The sequence below is a fragment of the Borostomias antarcticus genome, assembly GCF_949987555.1.
Source record: "Borostomias antarcticus genome assembly, chromosome: 1".
Lineage (NCBI taxonomy): Eukaryota > Metazoa > Chordata > Actinopteri > Stomiiformes > Stomiidae > Borostomias > Borostomias antarcticus.
The window spans coordinates 21,226,474-21,241,938 of record NC_140234.1 but is presented as its reverse complement, the minus strand read 5'-3'; the positions used below and the strand labels follow the sequence as shown (position 1 = coordinate 21,241,938).

The 15,465-nt window shown below is 47.0% G+C and overlaps 2 protein-coding genes across 3 annotated transcripts in view; both read right to left on the bottom strand.

Moving 5' to 3' along the window:
- Positions 1 to 1,517: 1,517 nt before the first annotated feature.
- akt2l (v-akt murine thymoma viral oncogene homolog 2, like) lies at positions 1,518 to 10,589 on the bottom strand. The gene is made up of 14 exons (XM_084442708.1): positions 10,515 to 10,589; positions 9,032 to 9,191; positions 8,658 to 8,786; positions 8,230 to 8,341; positions 7,752 to 7,902; positions 7,004 to 7,135; positions 6,197 to 6,262; positions 6,005 to 6,073; positions 5,767 to 5,889; positions 5,150 to 5,278; positions 4,463 to 4,677; positions 4,125 to 4,212; positions 2,122 to 2,224; positions 1,518 to 1,977 (listed from the first exon to the last, which is right to left on the bottom strand). Exons 2-14 carry the CDS (start codon positions 9,075 to 9,077, stop codon positions 1,898 to 1,900), a joined length of 1,443 nt encoding a protein of 480 aa, XP_084298834.1. The 5' UTR covers positions 9,078 to 9,191; positions 10,515 to 10,589; the 3' UTR covers positions 1,518 to 1,897.
- A 2,311-nt stretch (positions 10,590 to 12,900) lies between these two features.
- LOC311312732 (vasodilator-stimulated phosphoprotein-like) overlaps positions 12,901 to 15,465 on the bottom strand; it is a 17,642-nt gene continuing 15,077 nt past the window's right edge. The window contains exons 8-13 of one of the 2 annotated variants that reach the window (XM_084442720.1): positions 15,408 to 15,450; positions 15,252 to 15,294; positions 14,905 to 15,000; positions 13,596 to 13,668; positions 13,409 to 13,466; positions 12,901 to 13,005 (exon numbers count right to left, since the gene is read on the bottom strand). In XM_084442720.1, coding sequence (XP_084298846.1) covers positions 12,968 to 13,005; positions 13,409 to 13,466; positions 13,596 to 13,668; positions 14,905 to 15,000; positions 15,252 to 15,294; positions 15,408 to 15,450 — 351 coding nt within the window. In that variant the 3' untranslated portion in view covers positions 12,901 to 12,967. The remainder of the gene's footprint in view (positions 13,006 to 13,408; positions 13,467 to 13,595; positions 13,669 to 14,904; positions 15,001 to 15,251; positions 15,295 to 15,407; positions 15,451 to 15,465) is intronic. The other variant, XM_084442721.1, reaches the window with a different exon arrangement.

Genomic DNA, 15,465 nt, shown 5'->3' with positions numbered 1-15,465 from the left:
AAAGGCTCTCACCTACAGCGACTGTCAGTGTCAGCAGTGTGATGCCAGGTGGGCATACAGGTGTGTGTTTTACATTCACCACACCCCTGGTGTTGTGACCCCAAACAGTGCCACCTTAAGAACCCCACCCCCCCCCCCCCTTCCACCACACACACACACCATCTTAGATAGTACAGCAGATGTTTGAGACGATTGAAAAATCCTTGCGAGTCAAAACGATCACATCGATAACATGCACGCGTCTCGCAATTTTGCGTAAAATGAGGTCCGTTTAAGTAACTACGTGCTATTTTGACCCACTTACTAAATCGCATGGCTGGTGTGCGTCTCGCTCGAAAGACCAATGAGGCGTCGCTTCATTATTAATTAAAAACGTGTTTCTTTAAAAAAATTACCTGTACACCTTGTGCAGTGTGGGATTCCCAATTCCCATTCATTTCTGTGTAGCACTTATCTAGATCTATTGAGCGTCACAGTCCCGAGACGAGGGCCTTATACTAGTCCACGTCCCTGCATGCGGTTAAGAGGCTGCCCTCTCTCTTGCATGGCATCTCAAATTCCGTAGATGCTGACCTTTCACCTCTGTGATGGAGACGCCCGTGTTTTTGTCGTCAACAATTCATGTGTAGTCGCCACCGCACATCAGGCAAACATACATTTAAGCACGAGTATATATACACACGCACGCACGCGCACACACACGCACACACACACACAAACATTCTCTCTCATTCGCTCACGCAGTCTCACTTACTGTAGATTAAAATGCTGACATTCATTTTCGATTCTTCCGCACCCTTTTGTCTCGTCTGAACACACAGACACACACGTTGATTTAGAACACGGTCTCCAGACCACCTCCCCTCCCCTCCCCTCTCTTCTCGTAGGACCAATTCCAACACCATTGGTAACAGCTAGTTCCAGAAAAGAAAGAGCACTTGGTAACTGTCACACAGACACCGTATGGCTCCTTATCAAACCATAACAATCACAGTAGAAAGATCCAAAAAAAACAACAACAACATTGTTTCAAAAAATAATAAGAGCATGTGTTAGAGTGTTCCTTCCTCTCCAGCAGGGTGGCGAGACGGTGCGAAGAACAGATAAGACAGACAGGAGAGAGACAAAGAGAGAAACAGAGAGACCTAAAAAAAGAAAGAGGAAAAGAAAGAAAGAAAGACAGAAAAAGAGAGAAAGAGAGAAAGAGAGAAAGAAAGAAAGAAAGAAAGAGTGAGTGCCATCAGTGTGTGTGTGAGAGAGAAGCCATATGGAGAAGAGCAGCAGTAGTTGTCTCCGTGGGCACGCCTGGGGGGGGGGGCTAGTTCTAGGTCTCCGTGGGCACGCCCGGGGGGGAGGGGCTAGTTCTAGGTCTCCGTGGGCACGCCCGGGGGGGGGGGGCTAGTTCTAGGTCTCCGTGGGTACGCCCGGGGGGGGGGGCTAGTTCTAGGTCTCCGTAGGCACGCCCGGGGGGGGGGGGCTCGTTCTAGGTCTCCGTGGGCATGCCCGGGGGGGGGGGGGGGGCTAGTTCTAGGTCTCCGTGGGCACGCCCGGGGGGGGGGGGGGGGGCTAGATCTAGTGCTGTCCATGTTCCTGTGGTGCTGGTTGTGAGCTGCTGTGCTCACGCTCTCAGCAGGTGCAGTACAGGCTGCCTTTGTGCGTGACAGTAGTGTGGGCGCGGTTTATACAGAATAAAGATGGCTGCCAGTCTAGGCACTTAGATCCCGCTGTGACCAGTAATCCATCGGTTTATGGTGCTTGGAGATTCCAGTCTTCGGTGAGCGTGTGTGTGTGTGTGATCTTATCAGAGCTGTTTCTGTCCATGTCTCCTCAATATGTGTGTGTGTGTGTGTGTGTGTGTGTATATGTGTGTGTGCGTGTGTGTGTGGGTGGGGGGGCATCACTCTCGTATGCTGGCAGAGTAGGAGAACTGAGGGAAGTGTGCTGGCTGGTTGGGATCCTCAGAATCCAGGTTATCATCTGAGAACAAGAGAACAAGCTCCGTTTCAAAAATTGCTTTGGGTGGAACATTCCGGGTATAAAACCAGGCCTTCTGATGAGAGACTGTAATAAAAGAGGTTAAGCCTTTAGCTCGGTGAGCACGCTCGCGCACGGAGAACTCACACTTGTCCGGAGGCGTCAGGGTGATGGTCTGTGCTGTGAACTCGTCGTCGAAGTAACGGGTGTCCGTCTCAGAGGTGACCTGAGGCTTGAAGGGCGGAGTCAGCTGGAGGAAAACAGAGCAGTGATTGGTTCAGCAGCCTCTGGCCCCTATACGTCTCCGATATCTCCGTTATAAATGGACGTTCGTATTGGCCGACGGCGCAGCTACGGCTAAATCAGGCACATCTAGAGGGATGAGAACACGTCTAGTGGGAGTTTAGCGTTGCTCAGAATTTCTCCCATTTTAGCAACAGCCTAATCATAAAGTTATCATTATCCTTCACCAACCTAATCAGAGAGTTCTCATTATCCTAAGTTCACCTTTTTAGGTTCCTTCTATACATCTTTGAGTATCAAAGCCGATGTTTAATGTTCCGAGAACCATTTCTAAATTGTTTATACTAGTGCAGTGATTGGATGGATGACTCAGCATGGCCGGTATTTTCTGATGTTTTCAGAAGGAAACGCCAAGGCTTCGATGATATTTTCCTATATTTTGCGGGACCTGCTTTCCCACGCATATCACCACCTGCACAACCATACAGATGATTGGCCCATTTGAAATGACGAATTCTTCAAAGCAGCCAATCTTCGGTGTAAAGTGACTTGTCCAGTGCCTTAGCCATTAACACAATGGGGGACATATTTATCAGGCACGCTCCAAAAAGGTATCCACATATAAGCCTACTGTTGGCTGTGATACATCTACCTATAAACCTACTGTTGGCTGTGAGGGATCCATATTACCGTATATAAAAATACTGCTGTGGTTTTCCACCTTGCCCGCACCCATTCTGGGCAACATCACTATTTAGATGTCTTTGTTGATGGCATGAAAAACCTGTTTTTCTGTGTATAGTAAATAAACACACTAGCTTATGAGTAAGCATGCCACTGTTCGGTGTTTGCACAGGGGAGGCATGAGATTTAACTAACGAAACACGCAGCGTCTCTCTGCTTGAAACAGTCTTTCATAGCCAGACCCATCTCTACACGTTGTTTACGCCGTGCCAGCGCTGGAGAACGGTCTGGCTGGACTCAGTACCATTCGGTGATGGGGGGGACGGGGGATGCTGTATTTCTTTCAACTAATCACAATCGTCTTGGGCGGAGTGGTTGCTAGGTTCTTGTTGTTTGATAGTCTGGAAGAATCACCTCCTACCACAATCACCTCCTACTACAATCACCTCCTACTACAATCACCTCCTATACCACAATCACCTCCTATACCACAATCACCTCCTACCACAATCACCTCCTACCACAATCACCTCCTACCACAATCACCTCCTACCACAATCACCTCCTACCACAATCACCTCCTACCACAATCACCTCCTACCACAATCACCTCCTACTACAATCACCTCCTACCACAATCACCTCCTACCACAATCACCTCCTCCTACAATCACCTCCTCCTACAATCACCTCCTACCACAATCACCTCCTCCTACAATCACCTCCTACCACAATCACCTCCTACCACAATCACCTCCTACCACAATCACCTCCTACCACAATCACCTCCTACCACAATCACCTCCTACCACAATCACCTCCTACCACAATCATCTCCTACCACAATCACCTCCTACCACAATCACCTCCTACCACAATCACCTCCTACCACAATCACCTCCTACCACAATCATCTCCTACCACAATCACCTCCTACCACAATCACCTCCTACCACAATCACCTCCTACCATAAACCCCTCCCACCACAATCACCTCCTACCACAATCACCTCCTACCACAATCACCTCCTACCACAATCACCTCCTACCACAATCACCTCCTACCACAATCACCTCCTACCACAATCACCTCCTACCACAATCATCTCCTACCACAATCACCTCCTACCACAATCACCTCCTACCACAATCACCTCCTACCACAATCACCTCCTACTACAATCACCTCATACCTCCTCTAATTCAGAGATCCTCTTACTCACCTTCCTCTGAACGACGTCTTGCCAGTTGATTGAGAGAAAGAACTTGTGAGTCATCACGTCTTTGGCATCATTGGATCCCCCCCCTAACCTGTGAATCATCAAACGGCACGTCATCAGATCTAAGCTTATGCAACACGTACTCAGGCAAACACCGCTGCTTAATGTCACACACACACACACACACACACACACACACACACACAAACACGCACGCACGCACACACACAAACACACACACAAACACAAAAACACACACACACACAAACAAACACACACACAAACACGCACGCACGCACACACGCACGCACACACACACGCACACACACACGCACACACACCTCTGCTTGGGGTCCTTCTTGAGCAGACCGGCGAGCAGGGCTTTGCCCTCCGGCGCCAGGTTCCTGGGGAAGCGGATCTCCTCCATGAGGATGAGCTCAAACAGCCGCTCATGGTCCTGGTTGTAGAAGGGCAGCCGGCCGCACATCATCTCGTACATGACCACGCCCAAACCCCACCAGTCCACCGCACGGCCGTAGTCATTGTCCTCTAGGACCTGGGAGGAGGGGGGAGGGGGGGTCAAAGTTTCTTTCAAATTACATTTTAATTCATAGTACAAACATGATTAGTACTTTGTCCCAATTTTATAACAGTATTAGCATATTAACTCGGATTTCAGCATCAGCTTGATATCAACTTCTTTCAATTCAACTGACTTACTGATGACTGCCAGGAAACGAGAGAGAGAGAGAGAGGAGAGAGAGAGAGTGAAGAGAGAGAGAGCGAGAGAGAGAGAGAGAGGAGAGAGAGAGTGAAGAGAGAGCGAGAGAGTGTGAAGAGAGAGCGAGAGAGAGTGTGAAGAGAGAGGGAGAGCAAGAGAGAGAGTGAAGAGAGAGAGGAGAGAGAGAGGAGAGAGAGAGCGAGAGAGAGAGGAGAGAGAGAGAGAGAGAGAGAGGAGAGAGAGAGAGAGGAGAGAGAGAGAGAGAGAGAGAGAGAGAGAGAGAGAGAGAGAGAGAGAGAGAGCGTACCTCAGGCGCCAGGTACTCCGGGGTGCCACAGAAGGTCTTCATGGTGGCGTCGGGGGTGATGCCCTCCTTACACAGGCCAAAGTCGGTGATCTTAATATGTCCGTCTTTGTCCAGCATCAAATTTTCCAGCTGAGGACAGACAGACACACACACACGTAAACTTGGTGCAACACCAAATTTCTAAAGCATTGTGTCACCAAGTGTTCTACAGTCACACTTCTATTGACGGTTATGCTCACAGTTTTAGATCTGGCACAAATAAAAAACACCAACATATTTTTTGTAAGAAAAGCATTTGAGCGCAATCGTGAATGTGCGCTCAGTCCCAAGCGACAAAAATATTTGACTTCTCAATATTTGACTTTCTTGATTCTTTCTTTCTTTACAGGACCTCGAGGGCTCTTTAATCATATTTAATCAAACATATTTGTTCATTTACTCCGTCACGTGTAGGGTTACATGTTGATCATATGCTGTGTACTGATGTATACACATGCTGAAGACACAGTCACCCCTTCAACGGTGGCGGTTGAACCCCCCCCCCCCCCCCCCCCTCCGTGACGTGGGCGTGGCAGGGTGAGGTCACGAGGGGTCACGGGACGCCGGGCGCCGCTCACCTTCAGGTCCCTGTAGACGACGTCGCGGGAGTGGAGGTATTCCAGCGCCGACACGATCTCGGCGCCGTAGAACCGAGCCCGTTCCTCCGTGAACACGCGGTCTCGGGACAGGTGGAAGAAGAGCTGGGGGGGGGAGAGAGAGAGGTGATTAAGTTTTTCACGCGGTCATTCGAGGGGCGAGTGTGACCTGTGTGACTGCGGGGGGAGGGGTGAGTGGGGGGGTGTTGCTGGCAGTTACCTCGCCTCCGTTGGCGTATTCCATCACAAAGCACAGCCGGTCGTGTGTCTGGAAGGCGTATTTCAGCGTCTGGGAGGGGAGCGGGGGGGGGACAATGAGCCTTCGCACAGCTTGCTAGCGCGTCGCACAGTGAGTAGGGGGCGTGGCGTGTGACGGGGGCGTGGCGTGTGACGGCTCCGTGGCGAGACTCACCGTGAGGAAGGGGTGCCGGGTGTTCTGTAACACCCTGCTCTCCGTAACTGTGTGCGCCACCTCATCCTGCACACGAGGGATGAAGGGTTAGCAACACTGGACACACACACACACACACACACACACACACACACAAGTATACTGTGAAACACACACACACACACCCAATTGCCCAACAGATCCTGCTTGCCCAAGACACAGACTACGTTTATATGTACTGCAATAATCCGACTATTCTAAAGAAGACAATATTTCAAATAAGATGTTTACATGAGTTGCTTATATAATGTTCCATTCAAATTCCCATTTACATGTCACAGAGCATAGTCCGATTAATGACTCGCGAGACGCACGGGCACATTACGTTCCCCAAGTCATACTGTACGTACAGTATATAACCTGAAACCTGAAGGTTCTACGCCTGCAACAAAATGTTGCTACCGTATATCCTTTTGAGTGTTCATTTTCTCATTTTGATAAAGCTTCAAGACGATATTTTTACGGCTATAATGCACCAAAAGACAACACTCACTGGAAGCTAGGGCATGCGTCGTCAAGCAGTCTGACTGCCATATGTCGCAAAAAGCTGCAAAAACTAGGTCATAATGCAATTAAGGTATATACTGTATATATCTACAATGCACTTAAACAATGCCACTAAGAACAGAATACTCCAGTGTCTTATTCAGAGTATTGTCTTAATTGGGTTAATATGGGAATATTGCTGTCCATGTAAATGTAGTCACAGACAACCAACTGGTTACAGTCTGGAATGACATATTGATTGACAGCATGCCTCAGCGTTACCTTGGCGATGATGACCTCCTTGCGGAGGATCTTCATGGCGTAGTGGACGCCAGTAGCCTTCTCCTTCACCAAGATCACCTTTCCAAATGTCCCTTTGCCCAGCAACTTCAGGTACTCAAAGTCACTCATTGTCTGAACACACGGGAATGAAATTGGAATTTCTCATCTCACGCTAGTAGTCAGATTCAAAATGGGACACAGGTCAATGAAATAGTATCGCTGCATTCCGAATCGCATACTTCCATACTATATAGTATGCCAAAACAAGGATGTATGCCACATGCAGTATGGCAAAAATACCAGGATGTCCTACTACATTGTCATATTTTGCAGTATGCAAGCCTGCAGACTTTTCTGGCTATTCTGAAATTCCGTCAAATGTGCGAGTGCACCGGAGGCATTGTGATGAATCCCAGCTGTGGACGAATGTCGCTTTATTGACTGCGATGGATCGGTAAAATTTCAAAGCGCAATGTTATGACAAGGTAATATGTCCCAAATTGGATGCGCACTATGTGCAAAGTACGCACTTTCTAGGGGCAGCTGTAGTACAAACTGGTAGTAAAAAGTAGAAGTTTGCGATTCGGAATGCAGGCTATGTCTCAAATAAATGAATCAGAATGCTTTTGCATAGCTACATTCACACAGACCAGCTTGATCACACACTCTTAAAAGTACATATTCTCTCTCTCACACACACACAAACGCACGCACGCACGCTCACGTGCGCACACACACACAGTCTCACCACTTTAGAGCTGCTCTTGGACATGGCGACTTCCATCTCCTCAAGGCTACAGTCACTAGGGGAACCAAACAAATCCATTGGCTCCTCCTCTTCCTGTTCTCTAATCTTCAGACCGTTGGCCACCGCCTGGATCGACCGCATCCACTCCTCTCTAAACACACACACACACACACACACACACACACACACACACACACACACACACACACACACACACACACACACACACACACACTTTGATTAATTGTGATCACACAACACTCCATCAGACTAACTCTTTCTGCAACTGAAAATAAGCTGCCTGGACAAGCATAGCACATTAACTGTAATGTCCATCAAATTAAATAAATCATATCAAATGCATAGCTATATTCATGGTATAAACGAATAGCGAACATAACATTAAAAAAAAAAAAAAAAAAAAACTTCAACCATCTTAGTGGCGTTCCTTCAGCGCTGAGCCTCAGTCCCTGCTCACCTCTCGTCGTTGCTCTCCACGTGGAAGGTGCGCTCGATCACCGTGGTCCACTGCAGACAGCGGATGACGAACGTGTTGGGTCTCGGTCGCTCCGTCTTCATCAGCTGGCATTCTGGAGAGAGAAGCACTGGTGTGAATCAAATCAAATCAAACTTTATTTGTATGCCGCATTTCACACAGAGGTAACAATGCGCTTATGTATTGCGCATTGCACTAGTATACGAGAAGCAAAAAAGGCAAGGTAAAAGACCCATAGAAATACTACAGTTCGCAGCGGCAGTTCACAAGTTGTCATTTTGAAACTGATTTCATGTAGGAAAAGTAGAGTCTAGTAGAGTTGATCTAGGAGCTCCGTCCATACAGAACTGCAGAGGCCAAAATGATGGATGACCCCCGTTCAACAACACTGCCTGGCGTGTGAGACTGACCTCCCACTGAGAAGTTGTTGAGCGGGGGCAAGCTCTGGTCGGCGAGGTCCGGTTTCTCCTTGTAGCCGACGAAGGAGCCGTCGCTCTTCAGAATGAAATACCTGGGCCTCCACGTCTTAATATACTCACCTGGCCAGACAGAAAGGGGACTTGAACACACAATCTGGACCAAATACATTCTCACAATCAAAGACAAACAATCTAGTCCCCGGTGAAACAACAACCATGTCCGGTGAAAACTAGGCAACACTAAGGGTCTGAAAGAAAGTTGCATATTTCCCATCACGTACTTACAGTGGAAACCAAAGTGCACATTTGTTCAGCTATATTGTTTAGTATTTAACATAATTAAACCTCATGTTATGGGTTCTCACCTCTCTTGTGGAGCCAGCCCTCTCTGACTACGCTGATTTCATTCATGGTGAAGGTGGTGGCAGGTTTTGAAGGGGGTCAGGGGTAGGGGTGAGGGGAAGGGGAGCCTGCGTGAGGGTACGCCTAATCAGGACACTAAGATTCAGCAATGCTGCACTGCACCTGCAGACGGACACAAGAGGAGCGATGGACGGGAAAGGAGGAGGGTCAAACTTCATTTGTAAGTCCAACGTGATGATGACAAGAACATATCACATACTGTAAGAGCACCGATGTATGTACACTAAACCTCTGCTGTCAGGTCAGGTGGATTAACAAAAGGTAAAACCTTAGGCATGTGAGGCCTACTGACTGATACACTTGCTCGTGTTGCAAAGTTAAAAAATAATAATAAAAAAATTCAGATTTCCATCTAGTTGTTTCTGACAGGCTGACTTCATGGTGGTTTGACAGTTAACAGACACACAAGTGTCACGACGAAGTCAATATCTGACAATAATTAGCTAGCATGCTGACTTTAAACTAACGTTTGGCTAACTATTTGCTTTATTTAGAAAGAATGGTGAATCTACGTCTAAACTAGCATAGGCTGGGTCAGAGGATCAAACGCTAGTAGCTGTGTTAGTCATCTACCCAGCAGATATACTAACGTTAGCCAAACAACCTTTCATACAAGGAAAGTAATGTTGGTGCTAATTTAGACTAACGTTAGTATCACATGTTTAAAACTATTCTATTAGCTAGAGCCTATATCTAGCTCATTTACTTGTAAGCTAGTAGCTATTGCGGTATTGTTTTAAGTGAATATTTTTAGCAAACGTTAGACATAGTTCGCTTTGGCTACACAGCGACTAACTCACGTTATCTTAGCTAGCAAGCCACGTTTAGGAAGTGTCAATTTTGCTTTCAACCTTCACATAGCTAATAGCTACACTAGTTAACGTTAACTTAGATGCAACCAAGCCGACAGTACACCCAGTGTGTTAAAGTTCACTTCACGGTCTCAACGTTGCCGATTGATCGACTGACTGCCTCACTAACGTGAGCTAAGTTAAGTTACCTGTGGGAAGTTAACTAGCAAGCAACTCCAATAACATTAACTAGCTAGAAAATAGCTAACATCGACGTTGACAACGTAGCCTAGCTAACGTGCTACTATATCAAACCAAGTTGTTTTGGTTATGCTAACATTAGCTATAGTAAGTTTACTTTACGATAGAACTTGAGAAGAAGTTGAGGCAGCTATCTAGAGACGGGTATAGTTTGCTTCAGCACTGCAGCTGTAATTGGGCTAGCTAGTGTAGCTGGTCTGCTGCTGCACTGGCTGTGCTACCTACTAGCTAGTTAGCTAGTTAACAGTTCGATTGCTAATCGATCCAAACAATCTTATTTCTTTTACTAGCACTATATTTCAAAAAAATAAAAACCTAGCCAGCTTGCTAACGATATATATGGTATTGTCAACACAGTCCGTCCTGTCTTTACCCCACGTTGTTCTTGTCTGAAAGGCAGTTGTGGCAGGCTAAATCCAGCACAGGCCACCCATCCGACTAGGAAAACATCAGCTCACTTCTTCTCTACGGATTTCCGGCTCCCTGGACGTTAGCTGGCTCTGCGGCCCCCTACCGGTTTGATTTAGTCTGACAGTTTTGCTCAATCTTGACTCCAAAGCCTCCATCATAGTGCAGTAGTTCATCATACTTAGCTAGTGAAAAGAAGGTAATTTGAATAGATCTCGGTGATTTTAATATATACTAGTTGTCTCATATGTAGCCATTGGCTGAATAATATGAAATATCCAAATGAAAGCAGTTTCAGGAATCAGGACATTCATGTAGCTACAGTACAGGCTTAGGAAGTTGTCATCAAATAGTTTAAATAGATTTCAAGTTGTTATTTGGTTGTAAGCGTTGCCAGCATTATTGATGGATTTAGACGTTTTGCAAATGAAGGATATAGCCTGTATTGCAGCTATACTTTGGGTTATACTAAGCTGTATACTGTATATTTAACACTAGTTGAGTTTTAAGGATGGTACAGTATGTGTGACTGAGTTGTGTGAATGTTATGCTTTTTGTGTCTTTTTGTCTATATATTTGTCTGCATGTTCCTTTATGTATGGCTGCTGCTGATAAACCAGTTTTCCCTATAAAGTCTGATGTCATCTAACATATCCACACTTCCTTGTCTTCTCTTAGCTCTCTTCAGAAAAAAACAGACAGACGACAGTTTAGTGGTATAAGAAGCAGCTGTATTTGACCAGAAAGGCATCTCCCAACACCTGTCTTTACGGCTTTTTCTCTCACACAACATTTCAGTGTAAAAAATCCTTCTCTCTTAATAGAAAAATCACCTTCAATAAATTCAAAATAATTATAATTTATTCAAAAATAAATCAAAAATACCTTCCATTGTCATTTCCACAGCATTTCCGATGGAAATAGAAACCATAAATGCATTTGATTTCAATTTTGCTTAAAAACAATACAATGTGCGATTGTAGGAGTGCTGAGGCGTTGCGTCTAGCAAAGATCGGCATCACTGTTCGCTATCACTATAGAGGTTGCAAGACAGTTAACATGGTGGCTCAAGTTATCCAACAACGTCAATAGATACCCAGTGATACACAGCAGTTACCTGCACTGCAGAAGAATCACACTAGGTGGGCTACAGTCGTCAAATCTGCTCACCCAACTTCACCCCCTCTCCACCCTTTCTTACATGGCAACTATAAGAGAAGGCAGCGGTAGGCAGGGAGCTTTAAAACTAGAACGGACATTAGTCTTCATTTCAGTCAAGTTCACAAATCGTGGTAAGCTGGTGGAAAAGCTGCATAGGAGTAAAGAAATGTCACGGACATAACGTTAGCCACTGGAATGCTTAAAGTTGAATTTCTACTCGAATCTATTCTTGATATGACTAAGGTAATTGCTAGTCATTCTGTTTCTATATTTAGCTGGCTGTTTGTGTTTGTGTATGTGCATCATCCATAGAAGAGGTGCACTTGATTTGAGTACCCAGGTTGTCTGGTCGTCAGACAGTTCCTCACTGAACTATTTCTCAGCCAAAGGTGGAGGTGGTTAATGATGAAAGAACCAAACCCTGAGCACATGAATATGCTCCTGTGAGTCCCTGAGGTTAGAACTGTTGGTTTGAGGTGTATGAGTTCATTAGAATAGGACAAACATCTAACAAGGAAATGTCCCTCATTTGTGACTGGGATATGCAGTTACACTGACCTTGACTGAATAACAGACTACAGAAAAAAAGGCCCTTAGACCTAATAATGTGGCGCCACAGCGCCTCACTGTGGTTGAACAGTGCAGTTCATTACAAAAAAAACACAATTCACACAAAACTGCAGCAACAATTTCCCTACAGTTTAGGTTGGTTTGAGACTTTGAGACTACATTACAATTGGAAATGTGGTATTGATGTTGTAGTTAAAGATATTCCCTGAATTCTGAGTACTAGAGAGGAGTAAGGCCAGATATGCCTGGAGACAGGCACCGTCGACTCAGGAGAGGCACGGGGGGGAGTAGAATACGCAGCGAATGTGAGTGACAGCTGAACTCCTGCAAACATGAGCGAAAGAAAACCAAACAAAACAAGAGATAATAGCGGTAAAACGGAAGACTTCGGGAGAGTGCCGAAGATGGGTACAATCTTACATGTATGGGAGAAGGGATGTGTGTGTGTGTGTGAGTGTGTGTGTGTGTGTGTGTGTATGCAGAGAAATGGAACATTGGCTATATTGCTGGAGGGTGAACAATATGTACTGCCAGTCTGAACAGTGCAAGAAATATATATAGGCCACCCCTCCATATGGCTATCTCTCCATCTCCTCTCCCTCTCCTCCCATCCCTCCATCCCTCCTTCATTCCCTCCTTCCGTCCTCTGGGCTCGTGGCCCCTCGCCAGCGGCTGGAAGCAGAGAGACTATACAGGGCCTCTTCTCTGCAGCTCCTGAATGAATGCTGGAAAACGCAAGAAGGGACGTTAGTGAGGGATGAAATGAGACAGAGAGAGGGAGGCAGAGGGAGAGAGAGAGAGAGGGAGGCAGAGAGAGAGAGAGAGGCAGAGGGAGAGAGAGAGAGAGGTAGATGCAGAGGGAGAGAGAGAGAGAGAGGGAGAGAGGTAGATGCAGAGGGAGAGAGAGAGAGGGAGAGAGGTAGATGCAGAGGGAGAGAGAGGCAGAGGGAGAGAGAGGGAGAGAGAGAGGTAGATGCAGAGGGAGAGAGAGAGAGGTAGATGTAGAGGGAGAGAGAGAGCAAGAGAGTGTAATCTTTTTTTTATTTTCACTAGGGCAAACCATGGAGCTGGCCAGATGAAACATATACACTTGGCAATACACAGTGGTGTGTGGGCGTAAAGACTCACCCCCGATAATTTCATCCTTCACTTTATGGAGTTCTTTTCTCACTTCCTCCAGGATATCCTAAACACATGCAAATGACCGTCGGCAACAGCGGGTTACTGAATCGAAACACAAACATTTGATGTGTGCATACATTCCCGAGTCGTGTACGTAGTCGTGCTCTCTGATAGGTTGTAGCTAGTGACTGACCTGTTTGATTTTCTCCATGTCGGTTTCTTCACTTCCTGTATTGCTGTCTGCGCTGTTGTTCACAGCTTTCATCCTGGTTGAGAAAGAGAGAGAGTTAGAAAGAGAGTTAGAGAGAGTTAGACAGAGAGTAAGAAAGACAGTTTAGGGAGAGAGTTACAGTAGAGAGAGAGAGAGAGATGACATCAGTATGGGGGAGCTCGGGGTGTTACGCTGCCACGGCAACAGATCAGGACCCGGGGGGTGGGGTGGGTCCAGCTATCTTGTCGCCGTGGCAACCACCGAAGCGTCACGGAAAGCTGTAAAGCGATGAGGTAAGACTCCTCTGCCATGGCTGTACTGTGTGCCACGCACGCGCACACGCGCGCGCGCACACACACACACACACACACACACACAGAATCGCCAATTCAGACCATTATAAGCACGGCTCACTAACCTGTGTCTTGCCTGTAAGGAGATACAGTACAACCATTTTAGTGAAGCAAGGCCCAGAGAGAACAGAGCAGCTTGCTCCTCTCAAAGCAAAAGCGCGGCCTGTTTGCCGGTGTGGTCACCGCTGGGCACCAGACCTGAGGGCATCTCATTTATTTCTCAGATTGTACTTTTGAGACTGTTCCGTGGTTTTCATTGTACAGGGTGAAAGTAAACCAAATGATCATTATCAATATCATCACCTAGTTGTTCTGCCCAGAAGTGCTCATAGGGCGTGCGTCCACTGGCGAGCTGTGGCTGTTTTCTCATTGTTTACAATGGGTAATGAGCTCTAAGGCGAGACGAGAGCTGTGTTCCAAGCGCTTTTTAGCGCTATTGCGCCAAGCGCTCTTGGCTTTCTTTTTTTATTCTAAAGTTGAACTTTTTGGGCTAAAGCGCAGGCTGTAAAAGGCTGTTCTGACGACGATGACGGTTAGCCTAGCCAGCTAACGGCTAACGGTTAGCCAGCTAACGGTAGCCTAGCCAGTCAACTAGCTTTCCCAGTGCGTTCTAAGCAGCTGGTGAGCTGTAAGCTTGGCGCTGTTCAGCTACACACAGCTCTCCGGTGGACACACAGCCATGATGATCGTGTGACTCAACGCAACTTCAGCTCCGGCTTTGTATGGTGTTAATAAGCGGGGAGGGAACATGATCGGGGACATGGCCTGAACACCAGCAGGGAGAGAGGGATGGAGGAGATGGATGGAAGGATGGAGGGAAGGATGGAGGGAGGAGGAGAGGGAGAAAGAGGGTAAGGCATGGGAAGAGAGGGTTACGGGGGGAGGGGGGGATACCTGGACACGGGGGATAAGGGGTGGGGTTAGAGGGGGGGGGGTACCTGGACACGGTGGATGGAGAGGAGGGGGCAGGAGGGGTGGGGTTAGAGGGGGCGGTGGTGCTGGCCTCCTGGTGAGTCGCACCAGTGGATCTGGGCCTGTTAGAGACATGCACACACTCTCTAAAAACACACACACTCTCTCTCTCTCTCTCTCTGTCTCTCTCTCTCCGTCTCTCTCTCTCTCTCTCTCAACGCCCAGCTTTAATGTCATGCGATGCCTGCTATGAGCTCTCAGTTTGCATCACAGCAACCTAGAATGTCATGTATCACTTGACAGATTTTTTTTTTTTTTGATTTATCACTTCACAACAGTGAAATGGATGGTGGATGGAAAGGCGTGTCCTTACCTAGGCATGGTGGCCGACTTCTCCCACGGTCTTCTGAGAGACTCTGTCGATCACACAACCGCAACAACGATTTAGCGCACATGATCTCTTCTGCTCAGTTCTGATGTCAGGAGGAGAACAATCATTAATTTCGAGCAGAGATGAAGAACGACCCACCTCCTTGTCCTGAGGACTTGGAACTTGAGGTGTCTGCATCTTCCTGAAAGGGAGAGGG

Coding starts and splice junctions, on each gene's coding strand:
- akt2l (XM_084442708.1), bottom strand. CDS start 9,077: ATGAATGAAATCAGCGTAGTCAGAGAGGGCTGGCTCCACAAGAGAG. Junction 4,213..4,462: donor AAGAAGGACCCCAAGCAGAG/GTGTGTGTGCGT, acceptor GATGATTCACAG/GTTAGGGGGGGGATCCAATG. Junction 1,978..2,121: donor CCTGACGCCTCCGGACAAGT/GTGAGTTCTCCG, acceptor TCTTGTTCTCAG/ATGATAACCTGGATTCTGAG.